General features: G+C 40.7%; 1 protein-coding gene across 2 annotated transcripts in view; it reads right to left on the bottom strand.

Annotated features, from left to right (window-relative positions):
• Positions 1-21768, bottom strand: part of CTF18 (P-loop containing nucleoside triphosphate hydrolases superfamily protein) — a 245805-nt gene that overhangs the window by 144156 nt on the left and 79881 nt on the right. For both annotated transcript variants that reach the window (XM_089439756.1, XM_089439755.1), the window contains exons 7-8: positions 3681-3782; positions 3531-3596 (exon numbers count right to left, since the gene is read on the bottom strand). In XM_089439756.1, coding sequence (XP_089295882.1) covers positions 3531-3596; positions 3681-3782 — 168 coding nt within the window. The remainder of the gene's footprint in view (positions 1-3530; positions 3597-3680; positions 3783-21768) is intronic.

Below are 21768 nucleotides of genomic sequence, written 5' to 3'. Positions count from 1 at the left end.
AATGCAGAGTCTAGCAACGGTCTGAACTCAGGTGACAGATGCATCATACTAACCACAGTTGGTTCAATATTTTGGATGTTTTTCCATCGCATTCGTTGTCGTTGCAGCAACAGCAAATGGAGAGGGAGTTGCAGTGTAGATGCAGTGTTGGCAGCAGTTTAGCAGGGCCAATAGTGGCACAGATGCAGCGCGCAGTAGTTCGTGGGCAACAACTGCCAAACATCAGCAATGTAACAGGAGGTTGTGCAAAGACAGGGTGTTGCTTCAGTGGGTTGCAGCGCTAGAACACATTCCTCGCTAAGAGAGAGTGTTGATTTTTGTAGCATCGATTGTGTTCTAGCCACAAAATTTGGTGGAGAGCCTAGAATACATGTATTCTCCAAAACCCAGAAATCGTTTCTGGAAATTCCACCTAGAGATGACTTAATTAAAATAATTAATATTTTTTTAATGATAGCTAAGTCTAAACTTAAGAAACCTAATTAATTAAAGGGTAATAATTAAGTCATGGTGAAATCTTCTAAAAGAAGACATGGATCGAGTTCTAGTTAATCTTAGCCATTGATTATGTTTTAATATTGGTCGTTAGAGCCTCAACGAGAGATTATAAGAAGAAATTCGATGGGGGTTGGAGAACACACTTGTGAGACAAGGAATTCGATATTGTTGGGAAATCGAACTCCAGAGTAGCAGCGGTAAGTTGCCGGAGGTGATTCAGTAGTTTCAAAGCAGTGAGAGAGGGGTAGGGATAGTAAGGCCAGAAGGAAGTTTTTCTAGTCCGTTGAGTGCATAGAAGAGAGACAGAGAATTCCACTGAGAGGCTAACGCAGTGCAGAGAGGCAGCACAGAGCTTCAAAGGGAGATCTGTATTTTGCTGAGAAGAAGTCGAAATTCAGTGCCAGAAGCCGGAGTGGGAGTCTAGAGGCCAGGAAGATCGAGTTTCGAGAGTAGCAGTTGATTAATCAACAAGAGAGGCACTGGTTCGAGCAGGCTAACACAGATCTGCGTAGGGTGACATAGAGGCAGCAAGGCGCAGCGCATCTTGAGCCAAGGTTAGTATCGAAACCCCGGTGGAAGTGAAATTTTTCTCACTAGACTTCTGTCAGTCATTTTCTCAGCATGGAAAGCTAGATTTGAGCTTCCATAGATTTGTAATCAGATTTACTGCTACATAATAATAAAACCCTCAGCTGCTGCACCGGTTTTCCCAAGTTGGGTTTTTCCGGGGACATTGGTCTAAAAATAACGATGTATTATTGTGTGTCTGCATCTATTCTTCCAGTGTTTTTATTTCTTCCGCAGTATTGTATTTGTGAAGGCTGCAGTAAATAATTTGTTCAAGTTATTTAACAAATAGAAGAAACTTAATCAATTGTTGCAGTAGGATTCAGGGTCACCGAATTTTCACAGTCGAAAGGTCAGACTAGTTAATGGGACAAGGCCACACCTTTTGAAGGGACAACGCAAGATTGAAAGAAGGATTTGCATAGTTTGTTGAAGGTCTGATGAGACTGAATCAGGGCAGGTACAAGAGCCCTAATTAGAGGGTCGAATACCTCGAAGTTGTGCTCAGAACCATGGATATTTGGGGCAGCCAGTTGGACATCCTAAAAGGTATGCATTTGTTTCTTTTATATTAATGGATGCTAGGTGTTGTGGGTCCAGTTTAGACAGACTTGTATGGGAGCTAGTGTACATTTTGAAGGACTAGTTAGAAGAGCCCTTAGTACAGTCCCTTGTGAAGGACAATAAGGTATAATGCTTATGTGGCCTTTATAAGGTCTATTAGGAGATCATTACAACCTACTTCAGCAGCTCTGTGATAAGGGTTTATTTGCCCTAATCTTCAGTGATGTATAGCAGTGTCCTTATGATAGTGATATATGACATTATCCTTATGACAATGATGTACGACAGTGTCCTAATCTTCAGTGATGCATGGCAGTGTCCTCGTGACAGTGATATATGGCAATATCCTTGTGACAGTGATGTATGGCAGTGCCCTAATCTTCAGTGATGTATGACAGTGATATATGGCAGTATCCATACGATAGTGATGTATGGCAGTGTCCTAATGACAGTAATGTATGGCAGTGTCCTAATGCCAGTGATGCATGGCAGCGTCCTTATGACAGTGATGCATGGTAGTGATACATATGATTGTGATATGACCGTGATACATAACAGTGTCACGTGCTCCTATGGTAGTAACATGTATGCTACTTGAGACAGAGATATATGCTACTTGTGACAGTGATATGGAGGCAACCCTTATGGTTTCATCTGTTGATCACTAGGAGACCTATCAGAGGTCTTTTGGAGAGCTTGTGAATGCCTCCTCCATAGACTTGTTTGTTTCCATCTCATAAGGATCTTGTATGATCTAGGGTTGGCCCTAAGAGACCTAATGTGATTGATGTTGAAAGACTTGTGTCTCATTATGATTGTACTTTGTATCTCAATTGAACATTTGATGAATATCTAAGAAGAAGAAGAATTGATTCTGGGTTTTGCCCTGGTCTCTGACCAAAATCCTAGTGTCTCTATTGTGTATGTTTTTCTTCTAATCTTCCTTATTGTTTCACTGCATTGTTAATGTTAATGTTCTCTCTATATAATTGCTTATGATGATATGGGATAAATGTAATGTGAAAATTGTTGAAAATGTTTAAAAATGCAATTATCTACAGCAGAGAACTATTTATCCCTTAGAACTTTAACAGGACCAAGTCAGTTCTAGTGTAAAATTGTTGAAAATGTTTAAAAATGCAATTATCTACAGCAGAGAACTATTTATCCCTTAGAACTTTAAAAGGACCAAGTCAGTTCTAGTGTAAAATTGTTGAAAATGTTTAAAAATGCAATTATCTACAGCAGAGAACTATTTCTCCCTTAGAACTTTAACAGGACCAAGTCAGCTCTAGTGTTTGACTTTGATGTCTCTCTCTCGTTGTCTTGATTCTATAAGGAAAGAATTGCTGGGATTTTCCCCCATGTGGGTTTTCCCAAGGTAAATTTGTGTATGGTTGTCTCTTCATGTTTTATTGTAGTTCTCTGTGTAATTGTATATGATGCATAATAACTATCGTGAGAAATGTTTATCAGATTAGAGAACTACTTAAAAATTTAACAATACCATGGGCCAACCTATATTTTATTTATTTTGAATGTGTCTGGGACCAATGAGTACAAGAGACGCAGTCTAAAGGTTTCATCTAGGATACTTTGCATTGGCTGCTTAACAATTTAAGTAAGGCAAAAAGCATTATGAGAATAGTGAATTAAAAGATGGGCACAGCCAAATAAAGAGGCTCCCAAATGGTGTCATTTTGTTGATTAACATAACTAGCTATACCAAACAGCTCAGGTGATATATAGTGCAACAGATTGATCCAGATATTCGGACATTCATGTTCATGGACTTGATTAATAAGATTGAAGATGTTAACATTATCGAACATTTTTGCCTCAGGAAATAAGAATACAGAGTGGTCAATTGTTTGCTTAAAATATCAATCACAAGTGTTTACCATCTTTAACAAAACTTCAACAGCACCCTTTCCCTCACCAAGGGATCCATCAATTTCATCAATCACCTGCAAAGAAAATATAACTATTCAACCTGTACGGTAAATCTTCAGAATGAGTAATGTCCCTTGAGAATTACACTGAAAACTCACTAAACACTTTGGCTTAGAATCTGCCATGACAGAGTTCATTTGCACCACATCAAGAATTTTCCCCTCTATTGTTGATGCAGACCGGTCATCGCTTGCATTTATCTGTATGAAATTGAAACACAAAAGGTAAAGTTTGTCACTGGAAGTTGTATATGGCATCAAAAAAAGAATAAAGAAGTGATCAAGTCACACTACTGCAGAGAGATGATAGAAAGGTATATAAGGATTGTTTCTTACAACACAAAAGTAAACAAAAAAAGTACTTGAGGAAGATTAGATATTCTAATGAAAATGCCAACGAACTAATCCATATGACCATAGATTTAAAAATTAGAATCCTTAAACAGAAAACAAGACAATTGACTTAACAAATCCAAAGAGCAGAGAACTAAGAAGCAAACTGAACTGTATCCAAGATTGTATGAGAAATCACTCTCAATGCATTAAATCTCTTTTTAGTCCATCGGTGTCTTACTCAATACAGTAGTCATTTGACAAGCAAACAGGAGGAATTTGTAAAATGGTGAATTTAAAAAACACATACAACAGGAGAACGTTAATTGATAGAAATTATTTTCTAGGCTCTTGACCTTACATTTAAGAACAGGCATGTATGTTTCTTAATCTTTATTGCATGGTGTAAATATGAATGTACCTCCCATTTTCACATTAGGTAGATTGAAAATAAAATAATGACCATTGACAAGTACAACAAGTTTCCAACCATTTTTGCATGAGAAAAACCACATAGCTATTACTCTTATAGAAATTCCGATGCCTGTTCACCTTCCATTTCCAAGGCCCTAGTAAACCAGTTGGCCAAAAAGTAATGCCTTGTTTGTGGATATCACTAATACCAACCTACCAAAGTTTATCAGGGCAACATATGCTTCATTCACTCCATGGAAACCTTTTCCACATTGATTGGATGTGAACAAAAATCCGCATATAGTTCCCCCTCTAGATTCCTCCTAGTAAACATGTGGAGAGAGCAAAAAATCTATAGGAGGATTTGCACTAGTAAACCTAATAGATACATAGTATAAGCGGCACATGCATCTATGAGATCTGATCCACATTTTAAGGTGTTTGTTAGCAAGATGGAGGACACCCAGCTCTTAAGGAGGCCGTTTAGTGGTTCATGAATTTAAGCATACTTGAAGTAGGGATATAGATAATAGATATTGCCACAAGTATTTTTTTATTACCTCTTGGAAAAACTCATAAGGACACTGTTCAGTGGTTAAAGAATTTATTCCATCTTGAACTAGGATCTACAAATTTCCAACTATATTTTATTGTTACTTACTGGAAAAATCAGTGGATCTAGAAACGACTAATTTATTTGTAAGGAGATGGAGCTAGACCTCTATCTAAAGGGAAGCTCTCTCCATTTATTTTTCATGGTTGAATTTTGGGGCAATCCCCTCGATGAGCTTAGTTGAAGATCTGTCTAATGTCTTTCGAAGATTCATGGGCTCAATCTTGTAATATGAGGCATATGTTTTTCATCTCATGTTGCTGAATATTGCAGGTGGAAATTGTTTGCAAATGCTGTTTTAAGTGCTAATTACAAAGGGTGATTTTACCCCTTTAGAAGGTCTTAAGTGTGCATCTTCCCCTCTTATGTTCCTTCACCGTTTTAATTCTGAATATTTAAATTTTGAAGCATTCATCTTACTAAGAGTTTGTTGCAGATTTTATTTCATAAGAATGGCGCATCCTTATTTTAATTATTTGCCCAAGAGGATCTCCTTTGTAAAGGCACTCCCAGCCAAATTTTGCAATAATAAACAGTAAACTAAGGCTAATTGTAGCATGCTAATGCACCTCTATCTCACCTTAAATATTGATTAAAAAACAGCCCTCTAAGATTGAAATCTTGACTCCATTTTGCCCAATTGTATATGAATTAGTCTTCCATCTATTTCTGAAGTTATTCATACACCTTCTAAGAATACCCCGCTTGTTGAAATTTGGCAGCTCAAGGAGAAATTCTCTACATTGGGAGGTCTTCCTCATCCAGAGAAGCCCCTACTAGCCCTTGGAAGATTTTTAATTTGGTCAAGGAAAAATATTATTTTTAATATGAAACCCACATGTACACAAAAGTACAACTCGGCCTGGGCAAGGAAAAGCCACCTCGTCAACCACATATAAATACACATCATGTCACATGACTTGGAGGACATCATCACACATCACATCTTCTCTCTCTTGATTTGATTGGTTCGTATAGCTCTGAAAATTGCAGGTTGATCTCACACATGCGAAAGAGAGTCTTTTTCTGTTGAGAGAATTTCACTTCTGTTTGAGACTGTTTTTACCAGCATTGACCTTGGAGGATTCGACCTTGTTTGACTGGATTTCAGATCTGTTTGGAAGGCCGAGTCGACTGGGAGGTTGACCGAATTTTTCAGAACATTTTGACCAGTGTTGACCGTGTGAAAATTTCAAGTCTGAAATCCTATTGCAGCAACTGGAATTAATTCTTCTAATTGTTAATTAATTAACAATTTATTTGCTACAGCAAATATCGAATAAATCACACTGCAACCTTCACAAATAAAATTGCGGAAAATAATAGCATTGGAAACTGAGAAATATGCTAACACACACAGGAAAATTAACACAATTATTTTTGGACAAATGTCCCCGGAAAAACCCAACTTGGGAAAACTGGTGCAGTCGCTAAGGGTTATATATTATTATGCAGCAGTGAGAAATTCTCAGTACAACTGGATGCCGAAATCTGGCAATCCTACAGAGAAAAACACAAGCAAAAATCTAGTGAGGAATTTTTCTCACCCCCACAAGCAATCTGGGCTCTGACTGCAGCTCCAAGTGAGCCATCCAAACAGCCTCTGCGCAGGCCTGTGTCACCCTTGCACAGTCCCTTCTGCGCTCTACATGAATCAGCTGCTTGTCAAGCTGTCTAGTCTTCTGCTAGCGAAAATGTCTCTCCTGACCTCTGGAACGTCTTTCCGACCTCTAGAACTGAAACATTGCTTCTCCCCAGCAGGATTGAAATGCCTCTTAAAGGCTTCTACGCAGCCCTTGCACAGCCTCCCTGTGGCTATCTCTGCCTCTCTACAATGTACTCGTCGGGTCCGGAAAATTTCCTCCAGCCTCATTGTCCTTGCCCCTCTTTGTCTCTACTTCCTTCTCTAGCTTGAACTCTTCCAGTTATTGCCTCTGGAAAATCGAACTCTCCAAGGAAATCGATCTTTGGGTGTATCTTCAGCGTGTTCTCCATCTACCCATCGACGACTTCTTATAATCTTCTGTTGGACCTCCAACGAGTAAGATTAAAACTTAATCAGGGCCAAGATTATTTCCCAATCAATCCATGTGAGTTTCCAGATGATTCACACCTTATCTCAATTAATTCTAATTAATTAACTAGATTTCTTAAGTTTAGACTTAGGAAATATTTAAAAATAGGCTAATAATTTAATTGAGACACTTCTAGGAGGAATTTCCATAAATGGTTTCTGGGTTATGGAGAACTCCAGTGTTTTAGCCTCTCCACAAAGTTTTGAAACTAGAACACTTCTGATGCTACAAAAACTAACACTCCCTCTTGGCGAGGAAGGTCTTCTAGTGTTGCACTGCTGCTACAACACCATGTCTATGTATCACCCTCTGTCACGTTGATGATGTTTGACCACTGCCCACCATCTACTCTGCAACTTTGATGTTGCGTATGTGTTGTTGCTGACATTTCCATATTGCTGCCAACTCTACATCTGCACTGCAACAACTGTAGCTGAGAAGCATCCTAAATACAGAATCAATTGTGTTCAATATGATGTATCTGTCTCCTGAGTATTTGACTATTACCGGCCATTGCACTGTCTATTGAAGAATTTGTGTTGTCGTTGATTCTACGCTACGTCACTTTGCACTGTTGCCAACACTGCATTGCGCTCCTCAGCATCTGACTGCTACTAGCCTGCAACTGTCACCCCGATATCTGACTACATCACTGACACTGATCCATCCTGCTACTGAATAATATGGGCCCCCCGTAGCAAGGTAATGATCCACAAGGAGGACACCTCAAGGATCCTACCCAATCCTCTGCAACTATGGGACTATAGCTCCATATCACACCACCTCTTTCTTGGAGGTATAGCTACAAACATCGCAAAATCCAAATCATCTGCTTCGCCTTCACCATTTCTTTTCTGTACTCCTTAAACTGATTGGCATCTTGGGGTACTGCTACGACATTCTCCACATAAGCTTTCAAGCCATATTCATCCAAAAGAAAAGACATCCTAGTCTTCCAAATGACATAGTTGGAAGCGCCCTCCAAACTATCCTAATCTCTAAGCCCAATGGTGGCCATCTCTATATTTGGTTGAAAATATCCCTCTTTCCCTCTGCTCAGTTGTTGGATATGCTACATGCACTCCCTTTTGGAATGAGGAAATTTGCTCACAGCTACTGCCAATCTACAACTAGAAAAATTAGATCTCTAAAACTGAGATCCCCTCAGAGAAATTTTCCCTCTGTATGTGCTACTTCTCTTCCACCCGGCGCTGATTCTGCTATTGCAAACTGCTGCAAAACCCTTCAGCATCCAAGCAAGTACTCTGCTCGGCGAAAATCTGATCTGCCTCACCGGAATTGCTTTCCAACTTTTCTACTGTCTGCTGGAAATGCTTTTAGGCTCTGCGAATTTTTCCCGCCACCTGCACTGGAAAAATCGAACCCTCTGCCCACTAGTTTGATCTGCTAAACCAACTTTTGCGCAAATCTGGAAATCGTGCTGGTAGACTCCCTCTGAATCTAGACAATTTCTACCTATCACTTTTGAGTTCCCCCCTGATCAATCTCACTCTGATACCATGTGAAAATTTCAAGTCTAAAATCCTATTGCAGAAACTAGAATTAATTGTTCTAATTGTTAACTAATTAACAATTTATTTGCTACAGCAAATATCGAATAAATCACACTGCAACCTTCACAAATAAAATTGCGGAAACTAATAACGCTAAAAACTAAGACATATGCTAGCACACACATTAAAATTAACACAATTGTTTTTGGACAAATGTCTCCCGAAAAACCCAACTTGGGAAAATCGGTGCACCAGCTAAGGGTTTTATATTATTATGCAGGAGTGAGAAATTCTGAGTACAACTGGATGCTAAAATCTGGCAATTTTATAAAGAAAAATACTAGCAAAAATCTAGTGAGGAATTTTCCTCACCCCCACAAACAATCTGAGCTCTAACTGTGGCTCCAAGTGAGTCGTCTAAACAGCCTCTACGCAGGCCTGCATCACCCTTACACAGTCCCTTTTGCGCTACGCTTGAATCAACTGCTCCTCAAGCCGTCTAGTCTACTGCTGACTAGGAAAATGTCTCTCCTCTCTGGAACATCTTTTCGGCCTCTAGAACTGAAACTCTGCTTCTCCCCAGCAGGATCAAATTGCCTCTTAAAGGCTTCTACGCAACCATTGCACAACCTCTCTATGGTTATCTATGCCTCTCTGAAATGTACTCACCGGATCTGGAAAAATTTCCTCTAGCCTCACTGTCCCTACCCCTATCTGTCTCTGCTTCTTTCTCTGGCTCTTCTTTCTCTAGCTCGAACTCTTCAGGTTGCTGCCTCTGGAAAATCAAACTCTCCAAGGCAATCAATCTTTGTGTGTATCTCCAATGTGTTCTCCATCTACCCATGGACTTCTTCTTATAATCTTCTGTTGGGCCTCCAACGACCAAGATTAAAACTTAATCAAGGGCCCAGATTATTTCCGAGTCGATCCATGTGAGTTTCTAGATGATTCACACCATATCTCAATTAATTCTGATTAATTAACCAGATTTCCTAACTTTAAACTTAGGAAATATTTAAAGATAGGCTAATAATCTAATTGAGACACTTCTAGGTGGAATTTCTGAAAAAAATTATGGGTTATGGAGAACTCGTTTTAGCCTCTTCAGAAAGTTTCGAGACTAGAACACTTTTGATGCTACAAAAACTAATAGACCAAGATTTCAGGACTATGGTTTCCACAAGTCAAAGTTTGACTTTGGCCAGATTTGCAAACACTATTCTTAGAGTGTTTTTGGTTTACTTTGACCAACAAAGGAGGCCGCATTTTTTAATTGTTGGTCGAGCTGCTTTGGAGGTGATTTGACCATTGACCTTTGACTAATAGGGTTGCTCTTGTTGTTGTTTACTTTGACAAAATTTGTAGATTTGACTTGTTTACTAGAGTTTACTTCTTTGCTCATTTTAGATTGAATATTAGATAATTTGCTTTGTTAGTCAGTGGCTTGACCCTTTGATTAATTGTGGATGTACTTGAACATTGTATCTCTCTGCTGAACATTTGATGACAATCTAATAGAAGAAGAATTTTGAAAGAGTTTTCCCCCTTGTGGGCTTTTTCCTTTGTCTTTGAACAAATATTGTGTCTCTATTGTTCTTGGTTGTCTTCTATTTTGCATTGGTTTACTGTTCTATCTACAATTGCTTATTGTTGCTGGAAGATTGAGTTATATTGGATAAATTGATTGCTATTTGAAGAATTGATATAAGTGATTCTGTTAAGCATAGAACACTAGAAAATTAACATGGTATTAGAGCTGAGGTGAAGACAAGCCCAAGGAATCAACAGACCAGCAATCACTTTTGGAAGGAGTTGAAGAAGCTTATTTGACTTGGTCAATATGTCTACCTCATACTTCAAGGAAGGAGAGAAGCTAAATGACTCATCAATTTTTTTTGCTTGGAAAATCAGGTTGGAAGTGACCTTGGATGAGAATGATGTCTTGGAATATGTGGAAGGAAAAGTACCTGAGCCTCCGGAGAATGCTTCTACTGCTATCAAGGCCAAGTACAAGAAAGGTGAGATCAAAGCAAAGAAAATCATTATTGATTCTTTAAGAGATCATTTACCTACTTATATTTCTAAGTTGAAGCAGTCCAGGAAATTTATGATAAGTTGGTTGGTCTGTATGAGGTCAAAAATTTGAACCATATTCTCTCCTTCAAAAATCAACTCAAGGACATCAAAATGAACAAAGGAGAGACTATGCGGTGATACTTCATGAGTATATCCCAACTCAAGGATAAACTTGTAGTGACCCATCTCGAATTACAGGGAGCATAGGAATGTTAGCATGCATACGAGGCATGTATATAATAGCTACATATGCATGCATCACATGCACAGCACTAGTATACATTCTAAATTGACTATAAATGTTCAATAACACGACACTCCTTCAAATAGAAGTTACACCCTTATCCATCACCACACATATTGCTCATTGCGTCATAATTAATAAGCAATACTCTAAATAATCTCAATGATATAAATTTAAACTATAAAGTAAATATGGTTATAAATATAAATGTAAAATTTAAAGCCAATTATATATATATATATATATATATATATATGTCAAATAACAAATTAAACTAAATGTAGTACATAGTATGGGCCAAGGACATTTAAATAAGTAAAAAACACTAATACTAAAAGTAAACCTAACGCACATGTCGACATACAATTACCATAAGCAAAATGTGATAACACGTTGCAGAGATGATTTTAGGTGTCACCATGTAATGTAGCGACAGATTCAGCTAGTAAAGAAAGTGGTGACCGCCAAGGGGTGAATATACAGAGACAGAGGGGAGCACGAAGGGAAGCGGATTTTGCGAGTGAAACGGAGGAGAATTTGTGGGTAACATTTGCAGGATGTCCAAAGGGAAATGAAATAGAGGAAGGGTCGATTTTGAGGGTGGAATTATTGGAGAGATTGATATCTGAGCATTGTTCTTAGGGTGGTTTTTGGCACGGGGGCCAAAAGACATCAATTTTGAAGTCTTTTGGATCTAGGAATCAGTTAGGTTGATCCCACATACGCTGGGAGGAAACGGTCGATTTGGTAGTAGGAGTGGGAAGCAACGATAGCTCAAAATCATCTTCAAACGGGATATACAAGTATGTATCTGCAATTAAATTGGTAATTTTAGGTCTAATTTGATTTCTAGTAAATTTCGAAATTAGGGCATTAAACAACTTCTGACTGTCGAAGAACTTATGTCTGATAAAGAACTAGTGCTCGTTGCACTTGGAGGCCTTCCTCAAATTTGGGAGACATTTATTACTACTATAAGCAACAATGACAAGTTCCAGACATTTGATGAGCTCATTGGCAAGTGCACTCAAGAAGAGGCTAGGAAAAATTTCTAAGGAAAGGATCCAAAAGCATGAAGAAGGATAACCCTCTGCATTTGCTACTTAAGACAAGAAGAGGAAAGGAAAAAGGAATACCATCTAATTCAAGAAAGCCTTGACTTAAATCCAAGGACTCGAATAGAAGATTGAGGAAAATTGAATGCTACAATCGTCACGAACATGGTCACTATGCTCGAGACTGCCCAGGAAAGAGAAGAGCTCCAAGGTCCAACGACAACAACAATCATGGCTACAACAACTACAAGTCAAATAATAGAAGAAGAAGAGATGCTCCTGATGATCGTGAAGATGGCCACCGCCCTCAAACGAGATCAAGGAACTCAAGCTATGGAAATAATGAAGCTTCTACTCAATCTGAATATTTTCTTATTTCTGCTCTTTCTAGTTCCTCTCCTCTGGATTCGTTTGATAGTTGGCTGGTAGATAGTGGGGCCTCTAGACACTTCATTAGGTATCATGAAATCCTCCCAAACCTGGTTGAGAGGGAGACTAATTTGAAGATCATTCTTGGGGATAATTCTACTTATCATGTAAAGGGCTTTGGTTTTGTTTCTTTTCTTTTGGATTATGGTGAAATCATACATCTACATGATGTTATGTACATACCAGGATTAAAGAAGAACCTTGTATCTATATTTTCCTTGGAAGACAAAGGGATGAGAGTTGTCTTCATAAGAGGGAAGGTTCTTACTTGGCTTATGGAATCTTGCATGAGGGATGCATTCACATTGGGATCAAGAATTGAAGGACTTTATAGAGTCAATGGAAGACCAATCCGAGCATTGGTATATGATAGCAATAATCAAAGTGAGCTATGGCACCGAAGCTTTGCTCATCTTCACTATGAAGCCTTGCCTAAAGTAAGGAGGATGGTTTCTGGAATGCCTGAGGTTCAAGCTAATCATGATGGGGTCTGTCCGGGATGTGCAAGTGGAAAGAAATCAAAGGGACCATTCCCTTCTATCAAGAGCAAGACTAGTAGTATACTTTACCTGATACATTTTGATCTATGTGGACCCATGTCAATGAAATCTCTTGGTGGCTAACTATACTACATAATCTTTATGGATGACTCTTTGTGGATGACTTCTCATGAAATACATGGTTATTCTTCTTGAAACACAAGGACGAGACATTTGATTTGTTTAAGGACTTCAAGGCACTAATATAGAATCAAGTATGGAAGAGAATCACGGTCTTCAAGTCTGATAATGGTGGAGAATTCATTTCAAATGAGTTCAATGACTTTTGCAAGAAAACAGGAATTAAGAAGAAGATCATTGTACCTTATAACCCTCAACAAAATGGAGTGGATGAAAGAAATCATAGGACCATCATGGAAGTTGCCTGAACCATGCTGCGTGATCAAAAATTGAAAGAGTTTTTGTGGGGTGAAGCTGCAAACACTGTGGTCTATGTCCAAAACAGGACCCCTCATAAAGCCTTGGGTGATAAGACCCCCGAAGAAGTCTTCACGAGTGTAAAGCACGACGTTGGACACTTAAGGATCTTTGGATGCCTTGTATACTTTCATGTGCCAAACGACAAGAGGAACACGCTACAAGCTTCAAGAAAGAAAGGTACATTTGTTGGATATTGTGAAAATTCTAAAGCTCTTAGAATATATGTGCCTAGTCAAAGGAATATCAAGTTTAGCAGGGATGTGATATTCGATAAAGATGTTGCCCTTGGAAAAGAAAAGGACATTCTGCTTCCTCCTCCCTATGTTGAGAAGAAGGATGATGACATGGACCTAATATATGTGCCTGAACCCGAGAGGGATGTTGTTGATGATCCCATTGAACCTATGGAATCCTTGGATCCTCCTCCATGTGATCCTCCTGCCAAGAAGAGACGACTTTGGCTTTGTGATACCTTATAGGATGTTGAAAGACATGTCGCTGCCAGAGGAACATTTAGAGAAAGTAAGAAGCCATGTCGATATCAGGGTTATGTTGTGGCTATGAGCAACATCATACAGGCTGAGCCTCACACCTTTTAATAGCAGTGAAAGAGAAGGTCTAGAAGGATGTTATGGCCAAAGAATATGAATCTATAATGAAGAATGATGTGTGGGAAGTAGTTCCAAGGCTCGAAGGGAAGTCTATTGTGACTTCTAAATGGTTGTACAAGATCAAGCATGGAGCAGATGGAAGTATTGAGAAATATAAGGTGAGGTTCGTGGTTAGAGGTTTCTCTCAGAAAGAGGGAGAAGATTATGATGACATTTTTGCACTAGTTGCCCGCTACATTAGATCTATTGTAGCTCTAACTGCCAGCCAAGGTTGGACTCTTCACCAAATGGATGTGAAGACCGCATTTTTACATGGCATACTCCAAGAAGAAGTATATGGTGAGCAACCATGGGGATTTGAAGTACAAGACAGGAATACTCGTGTGCAGGCTGAAGAAGGCACTCTATGGATTGAAGCAATCCCCTAGGGCTTGGTATGCTCGCATTGATAGCTACCTAATGAAGCTTGGATTCACAAGAAGTAATGCAGACCCAAACCTCTACTTCAAAGTTGTCCAAGGTGTTAGAAAATTAATGAGTTTGCAGAGTATTAACTCGTTCTCCTTACATGATAATTACTTGTGATATTTGTTGGCTTTTTATGATTTAGTTTTACTTCATCAAGCAATTACCAAAACATGAAGATCACAAAGACACAAAGAACACATGATATAGGCTCCACTCCAAGAAAAAACCCCACAACTGGGGAAGACCCAAACAATGCTCTTCTTTCAGAATCAAATCAAAATGAGACCTTCAAGGCCCAAAGACCAAGACAACTTCCTCCATAAGATCCCCAAGTCAACCCTCCTTCTGAATCATAGTCAAAATCAAGCTTCTTCAAACTTTGTCCCTGTCACTAATTGTAGACTTCTTCAGATTTTCAATTCTATCACAAAAATTACAGATTGCTTGAGATTTTCAGCCTTGTCATAAAGCTTCAAAGAACTCGCACATCCTTCCATAGAAAACTTTGCATATCCTTGCCACTGCAACTCACATACTTCTTCAAAACATCAACCGAACTTATGTCCTTTTGGTGGAGGATTCACGCCTATATATAGTTGTTCATCACTATGAAGGGTCACGTTTGATCAGTAGGCCGACTTGACTAACTGGAGGGTCGGCTTTATGGATGACTATTTGACACTTTTTGACTAAAATAATTTTTTTCCTTTTCTTACAAAGAGTCTAGATGGACTTTGACTCAATTAATCCCTAAAAGCATGAAGAACATGCTTACTCTAGACTTGAGCATGAAACCCATGCTTGAAACAAATAAAATTATTTTTCTTCATTTACATAAAATACAAATTAATATGAAGACCGAACCTAGTTACTTTTCCAACACTCCCTCTTAACTAGGGAGGTATTCATAATGACTCAACAGGTCTATCTCAAGTTGAAATATTCTCATAAGAAGGGATCTAGATTGATAAGCATCAAATTATCATCATAACTAGCATTGTCACATTACCAAGGCCTTGACAGGTACACTTTATCTCTCACAAGATCAGAGCACAATGTTGGGAGGCATTCCATGGGACACCACACTGCCTCACTGAGGTACATACTCCACCTAGGATACCCAGAGTATATCTTTTACCAGACCATTTCCCTCAAGGAAATGTTTGTCCATCAAACCATTCTTATCCAAGTCAATGTACTTCACTTAGGATCTCTATCCTAATCCATCATAGTACATGACTCAAGAATGTTTGTCCAAGATGCTTATCCAATCCATCATTCTCCTTATCCATGTCCATGTACTTGACTTAAAATATCAGTCATAATCCGTCACAGTACTTGGTGAATATTTATCTAGAGTTGCGTTGGTTTGTCCTTGAGAGGTCCTCCAATTCTGAAGCCATTCTATTGGTGGAATCTCAAGTTTTGCCAAGCCCTAGCTCAAAAACCATTCTCCCTAGGTTTCCTTTGGTTAGTGGCTTTATCAAGGATCATTGCATTAAAGGCTCATGTCAAATCCAATCTTTTGATCCTTTTCTTCTTCCTCACTTGGTCAAGATCCTTTGTTTGAAGTTTCACCCCAAACCCTTGACCTCGTTTGGGTCCACTAGGGTTTCTTTGTGGTCCCACAACCTTGTCAATCCAATCCCACAAGGATTACATAGAGAACCCTATTCTCCTGGAATTCTTAGCTCTAGGGCTCTTAATATCAAGAAACACTCCTCAACCATAGGTCTAGGTCTCCCACTAGCCCTTCTTGAAGAGCCACACATCTTATTTCTAAGACAAGAAATCCCTATCACTAGAGTCTCTCCTTTGAATAGGCTCCTGAAATCACTGCCTCTACACCAATGATACATTATTCGTAGTGATTTCTCTAATATCAAGACTCCACCCATCAATGAAAGTTCGTAAAGAGCAGGGAGCTTTAGTTGAAGTGACAGTGGGCTATCGCTCCATTGTTATTACTTGACCTAGTAGTCGCTCTATAGGAACCCCTCCTAGGACCCATGCTAGATTGAGTGGTAACATTTTTGGTGTCGTTGCCGAGGAGGAAGCAGGTTCATCTCCCTAGCAAATCATTGAGGAATTGATTCATAAAATGACATTTTAAATATTCCTCAAGCGACTCCATTCGTTGTCTGATCCCCTAATCTACTTGAAGGCGATAACATTCCTCCATTACCTGCTAGAACAAACCTTATCCCTGAATTTGGAGAGGTTGGTGATCCCACTCCCAAGATGGCAACAACTTCCAACACCAACCAAAATCAAAACCAACCCAAAAGCCTGTGAAGTAAAAGGCATTTAGCTGGTGTTTTTGGACCCTTAAAGTTGAGTGACAATCCTGAGCCATTACCTTTAAAATACAATGATTGATTACCCAAGTTTAGGGGTGATTCCACCAAAAGTGCTTATGGTCATGTTGATGATTTCTATTGGATGATCTCTCCTAGGTTGATAGAAGATGACAGCATGTTAATTTTAGGTAACAATGGTATGTTCTATGCTTAAGAGCAATTTACTTCAATTTCTTTACTAGCCCAATATAAATATCCAGTTTTGCAATCACATCAGAATGATAGTAAAATGCATATAGAACATAAACATAAACAGTAGAAGACAAGCCAAGACAAGAGAACACAAGATGTGGCACCAGCTAGGGACAAACCCCAATGTGGGGAAACCCTTGATCAATTCTTCTTATGTTCTTCAATAGTTCAGCAAAGAGAGAGATAGTACAAATTACAAATCTGATCATTTATGACAGCAACAAGAAGCCCTAACCAGAAAAGTCAACATTGGTCAAATAGGGCGAAATCCTTCCTCTAAACAGCTCGATCAAACCCAATCAACTTTGACCTCCAACAGCGAGCCCAATCAGCCCAAAATAGTCCGCAAAAGTCTAGTCAAAAGCTAGTCAACGAAAGTCAAACTGTGGCCAGCCCTAGTGCAGTCAACGTTGGTCAAATGAGAGGTCCCTGCTAAGGAGAAGATACCTCACCCAATCTGCAGTCAAAAGGAGGTCAATGCTGGTCAACGCAGCCCAAGATACAATCTCTGAAATTCGGTCAAGCTAGTCAACGCAGTCAAACAAAAAAAGTCCTCCTTCCTTCGCACGTGTGAGAGACAGTTGCCTAGATTAGCGTACCCAATCAAGTGAGGAGAGAGAGATGTGTGAAGATGAGGTGATGATAAAATGAATTGAGGTCTACTCCTTTTATATGCAACGTTGAGAATGAACTGGGGGTTTGAATCCCTGTTTTGCTTGCTGGCCAACCTTGACAATTTATTCATAATATAAATAAGTTCACATCTTCATTTTTACATGTCGGAATCGGATGATCTTTAGATCAATCCTACACCTCTTAAAGAGGGGAATCCAAGAAAAATATCAGCTATCATAAATAAGATGACCCATGTGGAGTTTGGCCCTAGTTGCCAATTTTAACACTCCCTCTCAACTAGGGAGAACTCCATTTGCTAATCCACCTGCTAGTCGGTACTATCTATGCCATCAATGCACTGCTCTGCACTACTCTGCTGAACTATGAAGAAGAAGAAATGATCAAGAATGTATCATACCATTCTTTACTGACCCAAAATCAATCCAGATAAAAGAGAGTGTCTCATACCACTCTTATGGACCCAGATTAGCATACCCAATCAAGTGAGGAGAGAGAGACGTGTGAAGATGAGATGATGATAAAATGACTTGAGGTCTCCTCCTTTTATATGCAACGTTGAGGATGAGCTAGGGGTTTGAATGCATGTTCTGCTCGCTGGCCGACCTTGACAATTTGTCCATAATATAAATAAATTCATATCTTCATTTTTACATGTCAAAATCGGATGATCTTTAGATCAATCCTACACCATTCAGAGAGAGGAATTCAATAAAAATATCAGCGATCATAAATAAGATGACCCATGTGGAGTTTGGCCCTAGTTGCCAATTTTAACACAACAGGATCATGATGCCATTTGCCTTTTCTTTTGAAGGGAAGGTTAGGGAATGGTATCTTAGTCTCCCTTATGGTAGCATAAATTATGCTGATCAATTTGAAGAAATTTTCATGAAAAGATGGTCATCTTGTCATGTCTCTTCCCAAATACATTTGTAATAGGTTTATCTCTACACAATTTTGCACAATTTTGCCAAGGAAGAGGAACCAACAGTTTCGACTTAGGGACTCGGGTGAAATTTTGGCCAGATTAGTTGGCTGGTGGAAGGTGGAGGCCACCCACGTGGGAATTCGAACTAGGCAATTTGAATGTCTTGGAGGCTATTCGAATAGTTGTTGGAGACATGAGGCAAAGGAAGGCCCACGAAGTCATAAGGAGAAGGAGGCTCTCACTTGGTGATTCATTCACTCTTGTACATCGAATTTACTTGACCGTTTGCTCGACTGCTTAACCGAGTCAACTGACTGTTCAGTCACGAATCTCTCAAGCGGGAGATTCAACCTTACCTTCGAGGGACTTAGAGTGCGACCCTAGGAAGGAAGTTCCAGAGCATCATCAGGAGTTTCGGGGAGTATCTACAGCACAGTCACTCAACTATCTTCAGGGAGTGCGTATTTCTGGGCCAGCAGTGAGATCACGCAGAGGGAGAAAGAGCCACCTTCGGCCAACCATTAGCTGGAGGAGCCAAGGAATCAAGGACAATATTGGACCAGCATTGAGGAGCAATTTTGGGTTCAGAGAAGGCAGCAAACCAGCAGTTCGATTTCCAAGCTTGGAGGACAGCGCAGAGGGCCAATTCAGCCAATTCGTGGGTCTTGAGGGGAAGAGCTACAGCCCGAAAACTCATCCGGGAAGGAAGGAGATTCATAGGAAGGATCATCTTAGAGTTTTGGGGCACTTTCTAGGAGGTTTTACAACCTCATTCCAACAGGCCGAGTTTTGCAATTGCAGCTGAGGTTGAGCTCCTTGGGGATCGAATTTCAGAAGTTTGAACCGGCTCAAACCCTTCTGGGTTTCTCTGAGTTTAGGCCAAGGAGCAAGGAGGTGAAATCTCATAATTTGTTGAGCATGGGAAGCAGTGATTCCATCCATTCGAAGTCAGCAGACAGTGCAATTTCTGGGCAGCGCAGTTCAATTTTGGTGCAGCAGTTGAGGCATCCTTCAGTTCAACATTTTCTCACTTGGGTTTTGTCACGCTTGTCCATTGAGACGAGCCCAAGAACATTACAATGGTATCAGAGCCTAGGTCTTGGCTCAGTGGTGGGGATTTTCTCCTATGAGAGAAGGGGACCAGCAGAACATCACATACAGGAGGCCGAGGTACCGGAGGAAAGAGAGAGAGTTGGAAATCACTCCATACACGGAGGACAGGGGGAAAGCAGTGGTAGCAGAGGAAGATATGGTAGAGCCCAAGAGCAGGGAGGAGATGGCTTTTGACAGCCTCTTGAAGGCTTTGAATGATTTAGCGAAGGGCCAAAAAGAGATGTTGGAGGAGATAAAAATGCAGAACAGAGAGAGAACCACCCCTAGAGGATTCTTATTTGGGGAAACTTCTAAAGCCTCCTAGCAATTCAATCACCCTTCACCGGCAGCACAACCCCCATCAGCTAGTGGGCCAACTCGAGCCACACTACCCTCTTTCGTACCTGCGGCACAGATCGAACCAACAAGGGGTGAAGACCCCACACAGATGGGAGAACACTTTAGAGAGTGGCAATCTATGGGTGCAGAGTTTAGGGAAGCACTCTCTTTCAGAGATTTCTGCAAGCTCAAGCAGAATGAGAAGAGCAAGGGCTATGGAGGACAGGGCACGTAGAGCTATGAGCTGCAGAGGACCATAGGGAGGATGTACTTCCCTACATTCGATGGCACTACCAAGTGCACTGCTAGGGATTGGGTTGAGAAGATGGACACCTATTTCCAACTCAAGCAGATGACAGAGTTGGAAGGAAGCCATCAATATGGCCACGCTGCGCATGGAAGGGGGAGCCCATGACTGGTGGTTTCATGGTTTGGCCACCTTGGGGCATGCCAATGTGGCTTCATATGAGGATTTCACCAGGAGGGTGGTAGAACGCTTTGACCAGAGGGATCCGGAGGCCCATTTCAGGGAGCTGACCCAACTGCACCAGACACGTAACCCAAAGCAATATATTTCGGAGTTTTTGCGAGTTTCAGTGATGGTCTCGGATCTATCATAGGCTCGGAGGTTATATACTTTCATAGAGGGCTTACTTGAGCCCATGGGTGGACTAGTGAAGTCACGAAGAACCTCCACGCTGCAAGAGGCAGTTATGTGCACTAGAGATCTACAAGGGGTCATCCCCAAGACCAGAGCACCTTTCCGTGCACAGACCCGTTTTCCACAGAAGGGGCATGACCCTAGACCCCCACCTTAGAGAACCACCCAAGGACGGGGCAACTAGATGATGAGACACGGAAGGACCTCGGGAGGAGGAAGTTGTGCTTCACTTGTCGGGAGCCCTGGGCACCAAGCCATTGGTGCACTGTTGGCAAAGCACATTATATTGAGGTCTTTTCAGACAGTGACCAGGAAGATGAATTGGAGCAAGAGTGTGGTGTGGGAGACAGTGAGAGTCTGGCTAATAGGGGACAACCACCACCACCTCCACAAGGAGGGGCATCCTTTGCTCCATCCAGGGGAGTCCTTGCTTCTTTATGCGGGGTCCCCAAATTCTTGACATTGAGGATCAGAGGCACTATACAGGGACAGTGGGTGTCGGTCTTAGTTGACAGTGGGGCTACCCACAACTTCATAGATGCCCAGTTGGTTTGCAGGAGGGGCCTCACCACGACTGAGTTTGAGGGTTTTTCAATCCTAGTAACAGGTGACTGTACCATGCAGTGCACTCAATATGTGCCTTCTTTGACAGTAGTTATGGGGAACTACTATATGACTGACCACTTCTTTGTGGCCGATGTGCCAGACACCAAAGTGGTGATGGGTGTCCAGTGGTTGTACTCCCTTGGGCGAGTCACTACTGACTGGAAGAAACTGGAGATGGTGTTCACCGGGTCGGATGGCAAGTCAGTGGTCCTTAGAGGCATGCATTCATATCCACCCCAAACAATCTCAGCACATAGGATGGAGGCAGATCAGCGACATGGGGACATAGCATGGGCAATGGAGCTAAGGGTTCCAGAGGTTGAGGTATAGGTCCAGCCACCACCTCCGGACATACAGACCTTGTTGGACAAGTACGTAGTGGTGTTTGGGGATATTCCACCAGGGCTGCCGCCAGACAAGGGATTCGAGCACACCATTGAGCTGGAGTCGGGCGTGCAAGCGGTGATCACTACCCCTTATAGGCATCCTAAGGCCTATAAGGATGAGATTGAGAGGGCCATCAGAGAGTTGTTGGCATTGGGCCATATTAGGCCAAGTTCC

This window comes from Pinus tabuliformis, chromosome 9, assembly GCF_031772625.1.
Source record: "Pinus tabuliformis cultivar Carrire ecotype Pingquan chromosome 9, CPIR1, whole genome shotgun sequence".
Lineage (NCBI taxonomy): Eukaryota > Viridiplantae > Streptophyta > Pinopsida > Pinales > Pinaceae > Pinus > Pinus tabuliformis.
This window is presented reverse-complemented; position numbering and strand designations above follow the sequence as displayed.